General features: G+C 40.7%; 1 protein-coding gene across 6 annotated transcripts in view; it reads right to left on the reverse strand.

Moving 5' to 3' along the window:
• The window catches only part of ADAM23 (ADAM metallopeptidase domain 23), a 410,305-nt gene that overhangs the window by 257,699 nt on the left and 135,653 nt on the right, over window positions 1–16,953 (reverse strand). For all 6 annotated transcript variants that reach the window (XR_013218285.1, XM_077275748.1, XM_077275751.1 and 3 more), the window contains exon 4: window positions 16,673–16,736. Coding sequence is in view for 5 of the 6 variants with exons in the window: in XM_077275748.1 (XP_077131863.1) it covers window positions 16,673–16,736 (64 nt within the window). In the remaining variant the exon portion in view is untranslated. The remainder of the gene's footprint in view (window positions 1–16,672; window positions 16,737–16,953) is intronic.

Consider the following 16,953-nt stretch of genomic DNA (forward strand, 5'->3'; position numbering starts at 1 on the left):
TCTGAGCTGCTGTTAACCTGCGATTTCTGAGGCTGGTGACTCGGATAAACTTATCCTCAGACGCAGAGGTGACTCTTGGTCTTCCTTTCCTCGGGCGGTCCTCATGTGAGCCAGTTTCTTTGTAGCGCTTGATGGTTTTTGCCACTGCACTTTGGGACACTTTCAAAGTTTTCCCAATTTTTCGGACTGACTGACCTTCATTTCTTAAAGTAATGATGGCCACTCGTTTTTCTTTACTTAGCTGCTTTTTTCTTGCCATGTTACAAATTCTAACATTCTATTCAGTAGGACTATCAGCTGTGTATCCACCAGACTTCTGCACAACACAACTGATGGTCCCAACCCCATTTATAAGGCAAGAAATCCCACTTATTAAACCTGACAGGGCCCACCTGTAAAGTGAAAACCTTTCCCGGTGACTACCTCTTGAAGCTCATCAAGAGAATGCCAAGAGTGTGCAAAGCAGTCATCAAAGCAAAAGGTGGCTACTTTGAAGAACCTAGAATATAAGACATAATTTCAGTTGTTTCACACTTTTTTGTTAAGTATATAATTCAATTCATAGTTTTGATTCCTTCAATGTGAATATACAGCTTTCATAGTCATGAAAATACTGAAAAATCTTTAAACGAGAAGGTGTGTCCAAACTTTTGGTCTGTACTGTATATATATTTTTTTTAACTTAAAGGTCTATTCCCATCTCCAAGATCCTATCCCAATATGTAGTAGGTGTAATAATAATGATATTAGCAAACACCTCCAATTAGAAATGTAGTATAGTTTTCCTGATTTGCTCTGTCTCTTTCTTCATGTGCAGGCATTGGTAGACCTTAGGTATCCATGGTTACGATCAAAAGCTACTAGCTAACTGTCAATATCAGTGGTAGTAATTATGGATACCTAAGTTCCTGCAATGCCTGCACATGAGGAAACAGACATAGTGAATCAGAAAAACTATACTACATTTCTATTTGAAGGTATTTACTAATATTATTATTATTACACCTACTACACATTTTGATAGGATCTTGGAGATGTGAATACTCCTTTAATCCTTAATATCTAACAACTAGGAGGGTTTTTTAATGTTTGCAAATAAAGGACTCCTTCCCCATTATGTTGGCTCAATAAGCTTCTAGGTGCAATGTTGTAGAGAAAAATTGGAAAATCTATAATGACATCTGCAGAGAGGGGAAATATTACCCTCACATTAAAAATATGGGATTAATTGTAACTTGGGAAGTGAGAAAGAGTTGACACTTCAACATCCATTGAAGTAGCACCTCCTGCTGTGAACAGGTAATTACAACAGGAGATCTGCTGATAGACAGCCAACAAGTTTAGGATTTTTATACTCGGAGGCAGAGATGTACACTTCCCGAGGTAAGAGCTTCCTCTGTTCAAAGCAATTATCTCAGACACTCTGGAGCCAGTGGTCAGTGATGAATATTGAAGTTTGCATTGATCCAATAATTATGGGAGATATATTTTCGTAATTATCATAAAAACCTCATTAAAGACAGATACATTTTTTTTTACCTTTATTAATAAATTATAAAGAGGAGACAAACAACACATAATAACACACACCATACAAAAGGTGCATACTAGGTCCACCCTAACAATGATCCCTGAAACTAACCCCTACCTACCAGCGGAGGTTGGCACCCGATTGAAAATTACGAGAATGGCGCCACCGCACAACGATGGCTGACCCTGATGTCCTGTGCGTCCCTCCTTGTAAGTGATCAATATGCACCAAGGATGTCCAAAGAGGACAAGCACAGTCACACTAATTGCTGAAGGGACAGCGAAAAAAAGGGGGGAAGAAAGATAAATATATGGTCAGGGATAATGACCTGTCATGCACAGTGATGAAAAAAGATAAATACCAAATACAAAAGACCCCTCTGTACTGAACCTACGCTGCGCCCTGCCCCTACACAGCGGAGGTTGGCACCCTACTTGTCAGCGGATATGGCGCCCCCGCTCCACGATGGCTATCCCTTAAAGGCCCTAATAAACCAATAGCCCACAGGTTGAAAAAATGCAATATATGGAGACAGAGGGCATGTGGGTGCCAATATAATACAAATGATCAAATAATATATGCAATATCAAACTCTCCACTGATTAAACATCTATAAGTATCACCAGATATTCCAAACGATATTAAATGATATTCAGAAACCAAGTCCATAGAATATAGACCATGCTTAGACGTACCAGAGAGATGTAAAATAACAAATGATACTCAAATCAGAGGGGTACTTATCCGATACATGTCATGTGACCTCTACGCATTTCACCACATGGCTCATCAGGAGGTTAGATAAATGGATGCTAGGAACTGTGAGCTGTGAGGTCTTACATAGACAGGTGTGCCTTTCCAAATCAAGTCCTATCAGTTTAACCCCTTCACCCCCAAGGGTGGTTTGCACGTTAATGACCGGGCCAATTTTTACAATTCTGACCACTGTCCCTTTATGAGGTTATAACTCTGGAACGCTTCAACGGATCCCAGTGATTCTGACAATGTTTTCTCGTGACATATTGTACTTCATGATAGTGGTAAAATTTCTACGATATAACTTGCGTTTATTTGTGAAAAAAACGAATATTTGGCGAAAATTTTGAAAATTTCGCAATTTTCCAACTTTGAATTTTTATGCCCTTAAATCACAGACATATGTCACGCAAAATACTTAATAAGTAACATTTCCCACATGTCTACTTTACATCAGCACAATTTTGGAACCAAAATTTTTTTTTGTGACGGAGTTATAAGGGTTAAAAGTTGACCAGCAATTTCTCATTTTTACAACACCATTTTTTTTTAGGGACCACATCTCATTTAAAGTCATTTTGAGGGGTCTATATGATAGAAAATACCCAAGTGTGACACCATTCTAAAAACTGCACCCCTCAAGGTACTCAAAACCACTTTCAAGAAGTTTATTAACCCTTCAGGTGTTTCACAGGAATTTTTGGAATGTTTAAATAAAAATGAACATTTAATTTTTTTTCACACAAAATTTATTTCAGCTCCAACTTGATTTATTTTACCAAGGGTAACAGGAGAAAATAGACCCCAAAAGTTGTTGTACAATTTGTCCTGAGTACGCTGATACCCCATATGTGGGGGTAAACCACTGTTTGGGCGCATGGCAGAGCTCGGAAGGAAAGGAGTGCCATTTGACTTTTCAATGCAAAATTGACTGGAATTGAGATGGGACGCCATGTTGCATTTGGAGAGCCCCTGATGTGCCTAAACATTGAAACCCCCCACAAGTGACACCATTTTGGAAAGTAGACCCCTTAAGGAACTTATCTAGATGTGTGGTGAGCACTTTTACCCAACAAGTGCTTCACAGAAGTTTATAATGCAGAGCCGTAAAAATAAAAAATCATATTTTTTCACAAAAATGATCTTTTCGCCCCCAATTTTTTATTTTCCCAAGGGTAAGAGAAGAAATTGGACACCAAAAATTGTTGTGCAATTTGTCCTGAGTACGCTGATACCCCATATGTGGGTGTAAACCATTGTTTGGGCGCAGGGCAGAGCTCGGAAGGGAAGGAGCGCCATTTGACTTTTCAATGCAAAATTGACTGGAATTGAGATGGGACGCCATGTTGCATTTGGAGAGCCCCTGATGTACCTAAACATTGAAACCCCCCACAAGTGACACCATTTTGGAAAGTAGACCCCCTAAGGAACTTATCTAGATGTGTGGTGAGCACTTTGACCCAACAAGTGCTTCACAGAAGTTTATAATGCAGAGCCGTAAAAATAAAAAATCATATTTTTTCACAAAAATGATCTTTTGGCCCCCAATTTTTTATTTTCCCAAGGTTAAGAGAAGAAATTGGACCCCAAAAATTGTTGTGCAATTTGTCCTGAGTACGCTGATACCCCATATGTGGGTGTAAACCATTGCTTGGGCGCAGGGCAGAGCTCGGAAGGGAAGGAGCGCCATTTGACTTTTCAATGCAAAATTGACTGGAATTGAGATGGGACGCCATGTTGCATTTGGAGAGCCCCTGATGTACCTAAACATTGAAACCCCCCACAAGTGACACCATTTTGGAAAGTAGACCCCCTAAGGAACTTATCTAGATGTGTGGTGAGCACTTTGACCCAACAAGTGCTTCACAGAAGTTTATAATGCAGAGCCGTAAAAATAAAAAATCATATTTTTTCACAAAAATGATCTTTTGGCCCCCAATTTTTTATTTTCCCAAGGTTAAGAGAAGAAATTGGACCCCAAAAATTGTTGTGCAATTTGTCCTGAGTACGCTGATACCCCATATGTGGGTGTAAACCATTGCTTGGGCGCAGGGCAGAGCTCGGAAGGGAAGGAGCGCCATTTGACTTTTCAATGCAAAATTGACTGGAATTAAGATGGGATGCCATGTTGCGTTTGGAGAGCCCCTGATGTGCCTAAACATTAAAAAAAACCCACAAGTGACACCATTTTGGAAAGTAGACCCCTCAAGGAACTTATCTAGATGTGTTTTGAGAGCTTTGATCCCCCAAGTGTTTCACTACAGTTTATAACGCAGAGCCGTGAAAATAAAATTCTTTTTTTTTTTTCACAAAAATGATTTTTTAGCCCCCAGTTTTGTATTTTCACAAGGGTATCAGGATAAATTGGACCCCAAAAGTTGTTGTCCAATTTGTCCTGAGTACGCTGATACCCCATAAGTGGGGGGGAACCACTGTTTGGGCGCATGACAGAGCTCGGAAGTGAAGGAGCGCCATTTGGAATGCAGACTTAAATGGAATGGTCTGCAGGCGTCACGTTGCATTTGCAGAGCCCATGATGTACCCAAACAGTACAAACCCCCAACAAGTGACCCCATATTGGAAACTAGACCCCCCAAGGAACTTATCTAGATGTGTTGTGAGAACTTTGAACCCCCAAGTGTTTCACTACAGTTTATAACGCAGAGCCGTGAAAATAAAAAATCCTTTTTTTTCCCACAAAACTTATTTTGTTTGGGCACACGGGAGAGCTCTGAAGGGATGGAGCACTGTTTTCCTTTTTCAACGCAGAATTGGCTGGAATAGAGATCGGATGCCATGTCCCGTTTGGAGAGCCCCTAATGTGCCTAAACAGTGGAAACCCCCCAATTATAACTGAAACCCTAATCCAAACACACCCCTTACCCTAATCCCAACAGTAACCCTAACCACACCTCTAACCCAGACACACCCAACCCTATTCCCAACCGTAAATGTAATCCAAACCCTAACCCTATCTTTAGCCCGAACCCTAACTGTAGCCCCAACCCTAGCCCCAACCCTAGCCCTAACCCTAGCAATAACCCTAGCCCTATAACTAGCCCTAACACTAGCCGTAACACTAGCCCTAACCCTAGCCCTAACCCTAGTCCCAACTTTAGCCCTAACCCTAGCCCTAACCCTAACCCTAGCCCCAACCCTAGCCCTAACCCTAACCCTAGCCCTAACCCTAACCCTAGCCCCAACCCTAGCCCTAACCCTAACCCTAACCCTAGCCCTAACCCTAGCCCCAACCCTAGCCCTAACCCTAGCCCTAACCCTAATGGGAAAATGGAAATAAATACATTTTTTTTATTTTTTTATTTTTCCCTAACTAAGGGGGTGATGAAGGGGGATTTGATTTACTTTTATAGCGGGTTTTTTAGCGGATTTTTATGATTGGCAGCCGTCACACACTGAAAGACGCTTTTCATTGCAAAAAATATTTTTTGCGTTACCACATTTTGAGAGCTATAATTTTTCCATATTTGAGTCCACAGAGTCATGTGAGATCTTGTTTTTTGCGGGACGAGTTGACGTTTTTATTGGTAACATTTTCGGACACGTGACATTTTTTGATCGCTTTTTATTCCGATTTTTATGAGGCAGAGTGATCAAAAACCAGCTATTCATGAATTTCTTTTGGGGGAGGCGTTTATACCGTTCCGAGTTCGGTAAAATTGATAAAGCAGTTTTATTCGTCGGGTCAGTACGATTACAGCGATATCTCATTTATATCATTTTTTTTATGTTTTGGCGCTTTTATACGATAAAAACTATTTTATAGAAAAAATAATTATTTTGGTATCGCTTTATTCTCAGGACTGTAACTTTTTTCTTTTTTGCTGATGATGCTGTATGGCGGCTCGTTTTTTGCGGGACAAGATTACGTTTTCAGCGGTACCATGTTTATTTATATTCGTCTTTTTGATCGCGTGTTATTCCACTTTTTGTTCGGCGGTATGGTAATAAAGCGTTGTTTTTTGCCTCGTTTTTTTTTTTTTCTCACGGTGTTTACTGAAGGGGTTAACTAGTGGGGCAGTTTTATAGGTTGGGTCGTTACGGACGCGGCGATACTAAATATGTGTACTTTTATTGTTTTTTTTTTTATTTAGCTAAAGAAATGTATTTATGGGAATAATAAATATATATATTTTTTCTTTATTTAGTTTTTTTTTTTTTTTTTTTTTTACACACGTGGAGAATTTTTTTTTACTTCTTTACTTTGTCCCAGGGGGGGACATTACAGATCGTTGATCTGACAGTGTGCACAGCACTCTGTCAGATCGGCGATCTGCTGTGCAGGGCTGCAGGCTTACCAGCGCCTGCTCTGAGCAGGCACTCGGTAAGCCACCTCCCTCCCTGCAGGACCCGGATGCCGCGGCCATCTTGGATCCGGGACCTGCGGCGAGGAGGGAGGTAGGAGACCCTCGGAGCAACGCGATCACATCGCGTTGCTCCGGGGGTCTCAGGGAAGCCCGCAGGGAGCCCCCTCCCTGCGCGATGCTTCCTTATACCGCCGGCACACCGCGATCATGTTTGATCGCGGTGTGCCGGGGGTTAATGTGCCGGGGGCGGTCCGTGACCGCTCCTGGCACATAGTGCAAGATGTCAGCTGCGATATGCAGCTGACACCCGGCCACGATCGGCCGCGCTCCCCCCGTGAGCGCGACCGATCGCGTATGACGTACTATCCCGTCGGTGGTCATACGGGCCCACCCCACCTCGACGGGATAGTACGTCTAATGTCAGAAAGGGGTTAAACACAGCTGGACTCCAATGAAGGAGTAGAACCATCTCAAGGAGGATCATAGGGAAATGGACAGCATGTGACTTAAATATGAGTGTCTGATCAAATGGTCTGAATACTTATGACCATGTGATATTTCAGTTTTTTTTCTTTTTTATTAAATATGCAAAAAATTCAACATTTATGTTTTTTTTCAGTCAAGATGGGGTGCAGAGTGTACATTAATGTGAAAAAAATAACTTTTTTGAATTTACCAAATGGCTGCAATGAAACAAAGAGTGAAAAATTTAAAGGGGTCTGAATACTTTCCGTACCCACTGTATATCAGTCCAGGAAATACATTGCCTCGTCCTGGAAAAACTATGAGCCTCCCCGTATAAGATAACCAAGTATCAACACTATAAGACTTCAGAAATGTGCATCAAAAGAGAGGTACCGCACAAAAATGAGAAAGTGTATGAGCTCCTAGGTTGGACATCCCAAATCTGGCCCCTCTAACATTGACCTAATCATGACAAAGGGTATCCGGGACTCTTGTGAGCTCAAATGCAAGACCCCTTATCTTACCTCATATAACTCCCGAGATAACGGCCACCTCCCCCTTCTCCTGTACCAAGAGAATAACCCTAATAAAACACACAATAAACTTGGGTTGGATTAATTGGCCACAGCAGCCGTTTACTAACATTTACCATACAACAATATTGAAACAATAAACCCCGGAAGTGGATGATCCTCGAAGCCTGAAAAACATAACGAGTATTTTTTAGCCAGACATCCCACCTATTTGGCCTTATATCCGCCTTACCCCCAGCCGCTATGCACCAGCTCGGAGGCAAACTCCACCCGCCAGGCCAAGACCGCACACCTATTGATGGTTCTCCTAATAATCCCTTCCATGGGATTATCTATACCCCTTTGACCATTTTAAATCACCTCGGGGAGTCCAGGACCTATTGAGATCCCCCCTCCATCAATCCGCCATTTTCCACTTCCACCAACTTCGAGGACCACCACCCCCTGCCATGCTGCCGTGACATAAGTTCTTCCATACTCAAACGTGCATAAATACCTTCGTAATACTGAACCTTAGCCCCGAAAACATAACTAATAACAAATGATTTTTGAAACTTTAAACCCTAAACAACAAAGGGAGGGTGGGTGGGAGCTTTCGTATCTGGCCGGTGAGTACCCAAATGGTTGCCCCAATCACGTGGCCACCCCCTTTTATAAAGTCACCTCTACCCTGTCCCTGACCCCTCCTTCTCCCTTCAATTCAAAAAACTCCGTACCTCCCACCAATTCACTGTTAACCCTATACCCCCCAGCACTCATATGAGCTCCCTATCGTCGCACGTTTCCCTGTCATGGAGGCCTCCCCTAATGGCCAGAGGCCCAGTACGGCCTTTCTAGACTGTTTAATTTTGGCCATCCTTCAATTAATGCTGCCAGAGAAGATATTTGGTGACTCTTAGTGTCTCCCTCAATCAGTGTTTGATATCACATGAAACCTTTTACATTTTTCCTACAAATGTCGATGGTGATATGGATTCTGGAGGACTTACAAATAATTTAATCATGAAAGGGACTCTTGAGGAAAAGACATCCGAATAACTGACATTCCAGATAATTTCTTGTCTCTTTTTCTTTTCTTATGATTACTCTAATGGAGATAATTAGTTATTTTATGTTCTTATGTAGAGTGCTGTCCGGACAGGGGGTAGAGGGTGAGGTGCAATTTTGTATATTTTTATTGTTACATTAAAACTTTATTAAAAAAAACTATCTGATCAATAAAAAGTTTAGGCTACAAAAACCCGGAGACAGGTTCCCTTTAATGCCATACTGATAGTCTGGAAGGTAAAAATATCCAGTGTCATCCCCTTCACTGCCAGATTATCTAAGGAGCTTAGGTGCTTTGCACAGAATGAGAATACAGGAAAGACACACTTCAGAAAGAATAGCGCATACCAACTTGACATTACATCATATGCTATATGCAGTTTGCCAGTAAGCATTATGCATTGTACCAGCCTGCTAAAATGTAATAAGTAAAATCACATTCACCCCCATCTATAATTGAATTGCTTACACTGTAAAAATCTACAAAAGGGCACTTGACTCCATCCAGCTGTAAAAGCAAAATTTCTAAGTGTATTAAGCCTTCTTTTGCAGTGTGCAGGTTACCAATAGTGGCGCGGCACGGGTCTACAGGAAGCTTTTACACACAGCAATGAATCTAAATGTTACCTAGAATGACTTTTGTTAATGGGCTTGCGGCTGATATAAGTAGTCCAATCCCTAGGGCTTTACCTATGAAATCAGGTTCAAATATCCTTATATCTCCATACACTACATGGATCTTCTTAAAGTTACGGCAACCGCCTTTCAGAGCTTCTCTACAGCATTTTGCCTTAGATAAGCCCCTGATCCAACCTGCAAGAGCAGAAAAATAAGTTTTATTATACTCACCAACAGGGCGGTTCGGTCCATTGGGTGTAGCAGATACTGGTCCAGCGCCTCCCATGTTCTTGCGATGCCGCCTTCCTGCTTGCTTCATGGCTCCCCGGTATCACGCTCCTGCACAGGCGTAATTCTCTGCCCTGTTGAGGGCAGAGCAAAGTACTGCAGTGCGCAGGCGCTGGGCCTCTCTGACCTTTACTGGCGCCTGTGCACTGCAGTACTTTGCTCTGCAAACATGCGCAAATGACTGAGCTATTTATGACAAACCCTTACACATTCTCTACTACATCATTAAGTCCATTTGGATAAAGGCTTTGTAACCTATATACAGTTAGGTCCATATATATTTGGACAGAGACAACATTTTTCTAATTTTGGTTATAGACATTACCACAATGAATTTTAAACAAAACAATTCAGATGCAGTTGAAGTTCAGACTTTCAGCTTTCATTTGAGGGTATCCACATTAAAATTGGATGAAGGGTTTAGGAGTTTCAGCACCTTAACCTGTGCCACCCTGTTTTTAGAGGGACCAAAAGTAATTGGACAATTGACTCCAAAGCTATTTCATGGACAGGTGTGGGCAATCCCTTCGTTATGTCATTCTCAATTAAGCAGATAAAAGGCCTGGAGTTTATTTGAGGTGTGGTGCTTGCATTTGGAAGGTTTTGCTGTGAAGTAAACATGCGGTCAAAGGAGCTCTCCATGCAGGTGAAACAAGCCATCCTTAAGCTACGAAAACAGAAAAAACCCATCCGAGAAATTGCTACAATATTAGAAGTGGCAAAATCTACAGTTTGGTACATCCTGAGAAAGAAAGAAAGCACTGGTGAACTCATCAATGCAAAAAGACCTGAGCGCCCACGGAAGACAACAGTGGTGGATGATCGCAGAATAATCTCCATGGTGAAGAGAAACTTCTTCACAACAGCCAACCAAGTGAACAACACTCTCCAGGAGGTCGGCGTATCAATATCCAAATCTACCATAAAGAGAAGACTGCATGAAAGTAAATACAGAGGGTTCACTGCACGGTGCAAGCCACTCATAAGCATCAAGAATAAAAGGGCTAGACTGGACTTTGCTAAAAAACATCTAAAATAGCCAGCACAGTTCTGGAAGAACATTCTTTGGACAAATGAAACCAAGAGCAACCTCTACCGGAATGATGGAAAGAGAAAAGTATGGCGAAGGCGTGGTACAGCTCATGATCCAAAGCATACCACATCATCAGTAAAACACGGCGGAGGCAGTGTGATGGCTTGAGCATGCATGGCTGCAAGTGGCACTGGGTCACTAGTGTTTATTGATGATGTGACACAGGACAGAAGCAGCCGAATGAATTCTGAGGTATTCAGAGCCATACTGTGTGCTCAGATCCAGCCAAATGCAGCCAAACTGATTGGTCGTCGTTTCATAGTACAGATGGACTATGACCCAAAACATAAAGCCAAAGCAAACCCAGGAGTTTATTAAAGCAAAGAAGTGGAATATTATTGAATAGCCAAGTCAGTTACCTGATCTCAACCCAATTGAGCATGCATTTCACTTGTTAAAGACTAAACTTCAGACAGAAAGGCCAACAAACAAACAGCAACTGAAAACCACCGCAGTGAAGGCCTGGCAGAGCATCAAAAAGGTGGAAACACAGCGTCTGGTGATGTCCATGAGTTCAAGACTTCAGGCAGTCATTGCCAACAAAGGATTTTCAACCAAGTACTAGAAATGAACATTTTATTTAAAATTATTGAATCTGTCCAATTACTTTTGGTCCTTTTAAAAACAGGGTGGCACATGTTAAGGAGCTGAAACTCCCAAACCCTTCATCCAATTTTAATGTGGATACCCTGAAATGAAAGCTGAAAGTCTGAACTACAACTGCATCTGAATTGTTTTGTTTAAAATTCATTGTGGCAATGTCTATAACCAAAATTAGAAAAATGTTGTCTCTGTCCAAATATATATGGACCTAACTGTATCCAATATGACTCCTTACGGTTTAATAATTTGTTCCTGTTATTAGCCTTATTAGCTCCAACGGTGTGCCCGTGATGCAGAAGCATTTATTGTGCTTCAGCAGGAGATGATGGGACAGACTATGTTTAATCTGCCCATTCTTTGCATTATAGCGGTGATTATTCATCCGGGCACTCAATTCCTGGGAAGTTAGTCCCACGTCTGTCCTAGGCCCCCTCCTCTTCTCTTTGTATTCTGTCCCTATTGGACAAAAAAATCAGTAGATTTGGTTTCCAGTACCATCTCTATGCTGATGACACCCAATTATACACTTCCTCTCCTGACATTACAACTGCCTTTTTAGAAAACACCAGTGATAGTCTTAACGCTGTCTCCAACATCATGTCCTCTCCCTCGGTGTGAAACTGAACCTGTCAAAAACTGAACTCCTTGTGTTTCCTCCCTCTACTAACCTATCAATGCCCGACATTGCCATTTCTGTGTGTGCTTCTACCATTACTCCCCAGCAACACGTCCTCTGTCTTGTGGTCATACTTGATTCAGAGCTTTCATTCACCCCCCACATCCGATCACTGGCTCGCTCTTATCAATTGCACCTCAAAACATTTCTAGAATTCGACCCTTTCTTACATTCAGCTCTGCAAAAAATCTTACTGTTTCTCTTATCCATTCTCGTCTGGACTATTGTAATCCTTCACTAATCAGTGTCCCTCTTACCAAACTCTCCCCTCTCCAATCTGTCTTGAACGCTGCAGCCAGGATCATATTCCTCACCAACCGTTACACCGATGCCTCTACCTTGTGTCAGTCATTACACTGGCTACCCATCCACTCCAGAATTCAGTATAAACTTATTACCCTCACCCACAAAGCACTCCGCAGCTCAGCACCACCCTACATCTCCTCCCTTGTCTCAGTCTACCACCCTACTCGCGCCCTCTGTTCTGCTAATGACCTGAGGTTAACATCCTCAATAATCAGTATCTCCCACTCCCGTCTCCAAGACTTTTCAAGTGCTGCGCCAATTTTTTGGAATGCACTACCCAAGTTAATTCGATTAATCCCCAATACCCACAATTTTAACTGTGCACTAAAAACGCATTTGTTCAGACCGGCCTACCACCTCACACATTAATCTAACTTTCCCTGTGTTGCCCATTCAAAATTTTTACCATAACCAGGTTCCTCATATCATGTTCTCATACACTTTATGCATTTAACAGCCCTCTTTGTCCTTACTTTTACATATTCTGGCTGATAACCGGTTCATGCACTATTACATGAACACCCGATTTCCTACATTATGGCTGGTCCAAACAACGAAAGCAAATGTTACCATCCACCTTTCCTGTCTCCCCTATTTACTCATAGATTGTAAGCTTGCGAGCAGGGCCCTCATTCCTTTTGGCATCTGTTGATCTATGTGTTTATTGTTATGCTGTAATATCTATTGTCTGTACAAGTCCCCTCTAAAATGTAAAGTGCTGCGGAATATGTTGGCGCAATAGAAATAAAATTATTATTATTATTGGGCAGCAAACAGAATACATGAAGTACCAATGTTTTTTGTGTGAATGGGACAGCTGGGATAGGACTCATCACAGGAGCTAAAAAAGTTGGCCAACGTGAATATCTTTGCAACCCGCTCTTAAAAATATACAGTGGCATGTAAAAGTTTGGGCACCCCTGGTAAAATTACTGTTATTGTGAACAGTTAAGCAAGCGGAAAATTAAATTATCTTTAACCCCTTCATGCCCGGAGCGTTTTTCAGTTTTGCATTTTAGTTTTTCGCTCCCCTTATTTCTAGACCAATAACTTTTCTATTTTTCCATCATGGCCATGTGAAGGCTTATTTTTTGAAGGACAAGTTATACTTTTGAACGACACCATTGGTTTTACCAAGTCGTGTAATGGAAAACGGGAAAAAAATTCCAAGTGCGGTGAAATTGGAAAAAAAAGTGCAATCCCACACTTGTTTTTTGTTTGACATTTTTGCTAGGTTCACTAAATGCTAAAACGGACCTGCCATTATGATTCTCCAGGTGATTACGAGTTCATAGACACGAAACATGTCTAGGTTCCTTTTTATCTAAGTGGTGAAAAAAAAATTACAAAGTTTGCTAAAAAAAAAAAACTGCAATTTTCCGAGACCCGTATTGTCTCCATTTTTCGTGATCTGGGGTCAGGTGAGGGCTTATTTTTTGCGTGCCGAACTGACGTTTTTAATTATTCCATTTTGGTGCAGATAAGATCTTTTGATCGCCCAATTATTATACTTTAATGCAATGTCACGGCGACCAAAAAAAACTTAATTCTGGTGTTTCAATTTTTTTTCTCGCTACGCCGTTTAGCGATCAGGTTAATCCTTTTTTTATTGATAGATTGGACAATTCTGAAGCGGCGATACCAAATATGTGTATATTTGATTTTTTTTTATTGCTTTATTTTGAATAGGGCAGGGGGGGGTGATCTGAACTTTTATGTTTTTTTATTTTTTAATATTTTTAAAAACTTTTTTTTTTTTCCCTTTCGGCATGTTTCAATAGCCTCCATGGGAGGCTAGAAGCTACCATCGCTCGATCGGCTCTGCTACATAGAAGTGATGCTCAATATCGCCTCAATGTAGCAGATTTACTGCATTGTTATGAGCACCAACCATTGGGTGGCGCTCATTGCAATCCGGCATCAACAACCATAGCGGTCTCAAGGAGACCTTTGGTTGTTATACCGACGAACCGATGACCCCCGATCACATGATGGGGGTCAGTGGTGAGCATATTTCCAGCCCGATGGCCGCAAGCGCAGGTTAAATGCTGCTGTCAGAGTATGACAGTGGCATTTAACTAGTTAATAGGCGCGGGGTGATCACGATTCCACCCAGTCCTATTGCATGCACATGTCAGCTGTTCAAAACAGCTGGCATGTCCCGGCTTTAATGCGGGCTCACCTCCGGAGCTGGAACCCCGCTCACAGAAGTACTGTGCTTTTTCACCCACCCTTTTGTTTTCCTGTTTTGCCCAGAGGGCTGTATTTTCTTTACCACACCTTGGAGTATGCTGCCTACAATAAACCAAAGGAAGTTCTTAAAGCCACAGTGTACCCGAATATACCTCAGTGTGCAGCTGATTGAGCCGTTCTACCACAATAAATATAAGACACACACAGACACATACATCTTTTACATTTTAAAAATTACATAAAGGAAAATGGGCCAATGCAAAAATTTGGGCACCCTTGGAGATTTGTCTGCTCAAATATCTTTGACAAAGATTTCAGACCTTAATTAACCTGTTAGAATTATGGCTTGTTCACTATCATCGATTGGAAAGGCCAGGTAATGCAAATTACCCAGCTTTATAAAAAAGCCAGCCTTCCTGACAGCAAAAGACCTTCAGAAAGATTTAGCAGACACTAACTGTGGTACATTTTCTACTGTTCTACTGTTCAGAGACACCTGCACAAATATGGCCTTCATCAGGAACACCGCTCCTGCGTCCTCACCATAAAATTCAGCATCAGAAGCATGAAAAAGAACATCTAAATAAGCCTGGTGCATTTTGGAAACAAGTCCTGTAGACCGATGAGGTTGTAATACAATTCTTTGGCCACAATGATCAAAGGTATGTGTGGAACAATTTACGGGTAGAAGGAAGAATGGATTTAATGAAATTTCAACAAATTCTTGATTCAAACATAACACCATCTGTAAAAAGCTGAAGTTGAAAAGCGGATGGCCTCTACATATGGATAATGATTCTAAACACACGTAAAAATCCGCAATAGTCTACCTCAAAAGGTACAAGCTGAAGGTTTTACAATGATACTCACAGTCCCCTGATCTGAACGTCATTGAAAATCTGTGGCTAGACCTCAAAATAGCAGATCATGCAATACAACCCAGGAATCTCACAGAATCCAAGGAAGAATGGATGAAAATCCCTCAAACAATAATTTAAAAACTCAAGACTGGCTACAAAATGCGTTTACAAGCTGTGATACTTTCAAAAGAGGGTGCTATTAGGTACTAACCATGCAGGGTGACCAAACTTATGCTTTGGCTGATCTTCCTTTTTGTAATTTTTAAAATGTGATAGATAAAAAAAATATATATATATCCATACAGTATGTATATATATATATATATATATATATATATATATATATATATATATATATATATATATAATGTGTCATCTTTAACTTTAGGCCTTTTAGAGATCATTTAATTTTCAACTTGCTTAACTGTTCACAATAACAGAAGTTTTGACCAGGGGTGCCAAAATGTTTATATGCCACTATAGTTGCACAAAGATCTCCTGGCACTTCACACTAAGCTGGGACTGATGAAGCCATTTGTGAAAGCTTTAACGAAAGGAGAGACTTTTAAATACATGTGTACCAAGTTTCAGGCACTGTCCAAAGTCTAACTGAATGAAGGCAGTTTTGTAAGACCAGATATTCAGAAACTTATGAATGACGACGTGTTCAAAACAAAAATGAAAGCTGTTCAGAAAAGGGATTGGGAATCTTTTAAAGAAGTCGTGAAGAAATTTCTAGGTAACAACAAAGATCCAAAATTTAAGTCCATTGAGGAGAACCTGTGGAAACTTTTCGAAACCTTGGGTTGTCTGATGAATTTGAAGTTACATTTTTTACTTTCCCTGAACTTTCCTGAAAACCTTGATGCTGTTAGCAAAGAGAAAGGAGGAATATTTCATCGGGATTTCAAGGAGTTGGAATGACAATATCAAGATAGATGGAACATTAAAATGATGGGGACTACTGATGGATGCTTCACAGAGAAGACCCTCAGGCCTTCTATAAGAGAAAAAGTATCAAGAGAAGCTTTGAAGAGAAATGGAAAAGGCACAAAAATTTATTTCCAAAAAAGCTGCAGAATGAATGTTCAATAACCTTTCACATATGATATTGTGTACGTTTTTGGCTACACTAAAGAATGTTCATGTTCATCTCGTTTGTACATAATTTCACAAGCATTTTGTACAAGATTCATGGTTAAAAATATAAGTGTTTTTTTAAATCAGGGCCTAATAAAAAATAAGAATCAGTTATTGGATGTGAAACAATTTTCATGAACCCAAATTTTGCATACTGTAATCAGTATACACATGTACTAATAGAAAAGAATAATTGGAGCCGTTGTTTTCTAAATCTGATACAATAGTATTGCATTACCTTATTTAGTTTTGCTTTTCCGTCATTGAACTCAATCTCCACGTAATTTGAAGACAACAAGCCACTGCAAGAAAGAAAGTGATATGTATGTAAATTTACAATAGCTGCATTGATTCCACACAATGTTCAACCTTTCCAAAAAAAGAGCCATTAGGATATGTGCACAGAGGAAGTATTTCAGAAGGTTTTCCTTCCGGAATTTCAAAAAAATAACCTATTCTGTATTACATTAACAGTGTAATGGATGAGAATGTTTGAAATATCATAGGCGTGCTACAGAG

Source organism: Ranitomeya variabilis, chromosome 7 (assembly GCF_051348905.1).
Source record: "Ranitomeya variabilis isolate aRanVar5 chromosome 7, aRanVar5.hap1, whole genome shotgun sequence".
NCBI classification, from domain to species: Eukaryota; Metazoa; Chordata; class Amphibia; order Anura; family Dendrobatidae; genus Ranitomeya; species Ranitomeya variabilis.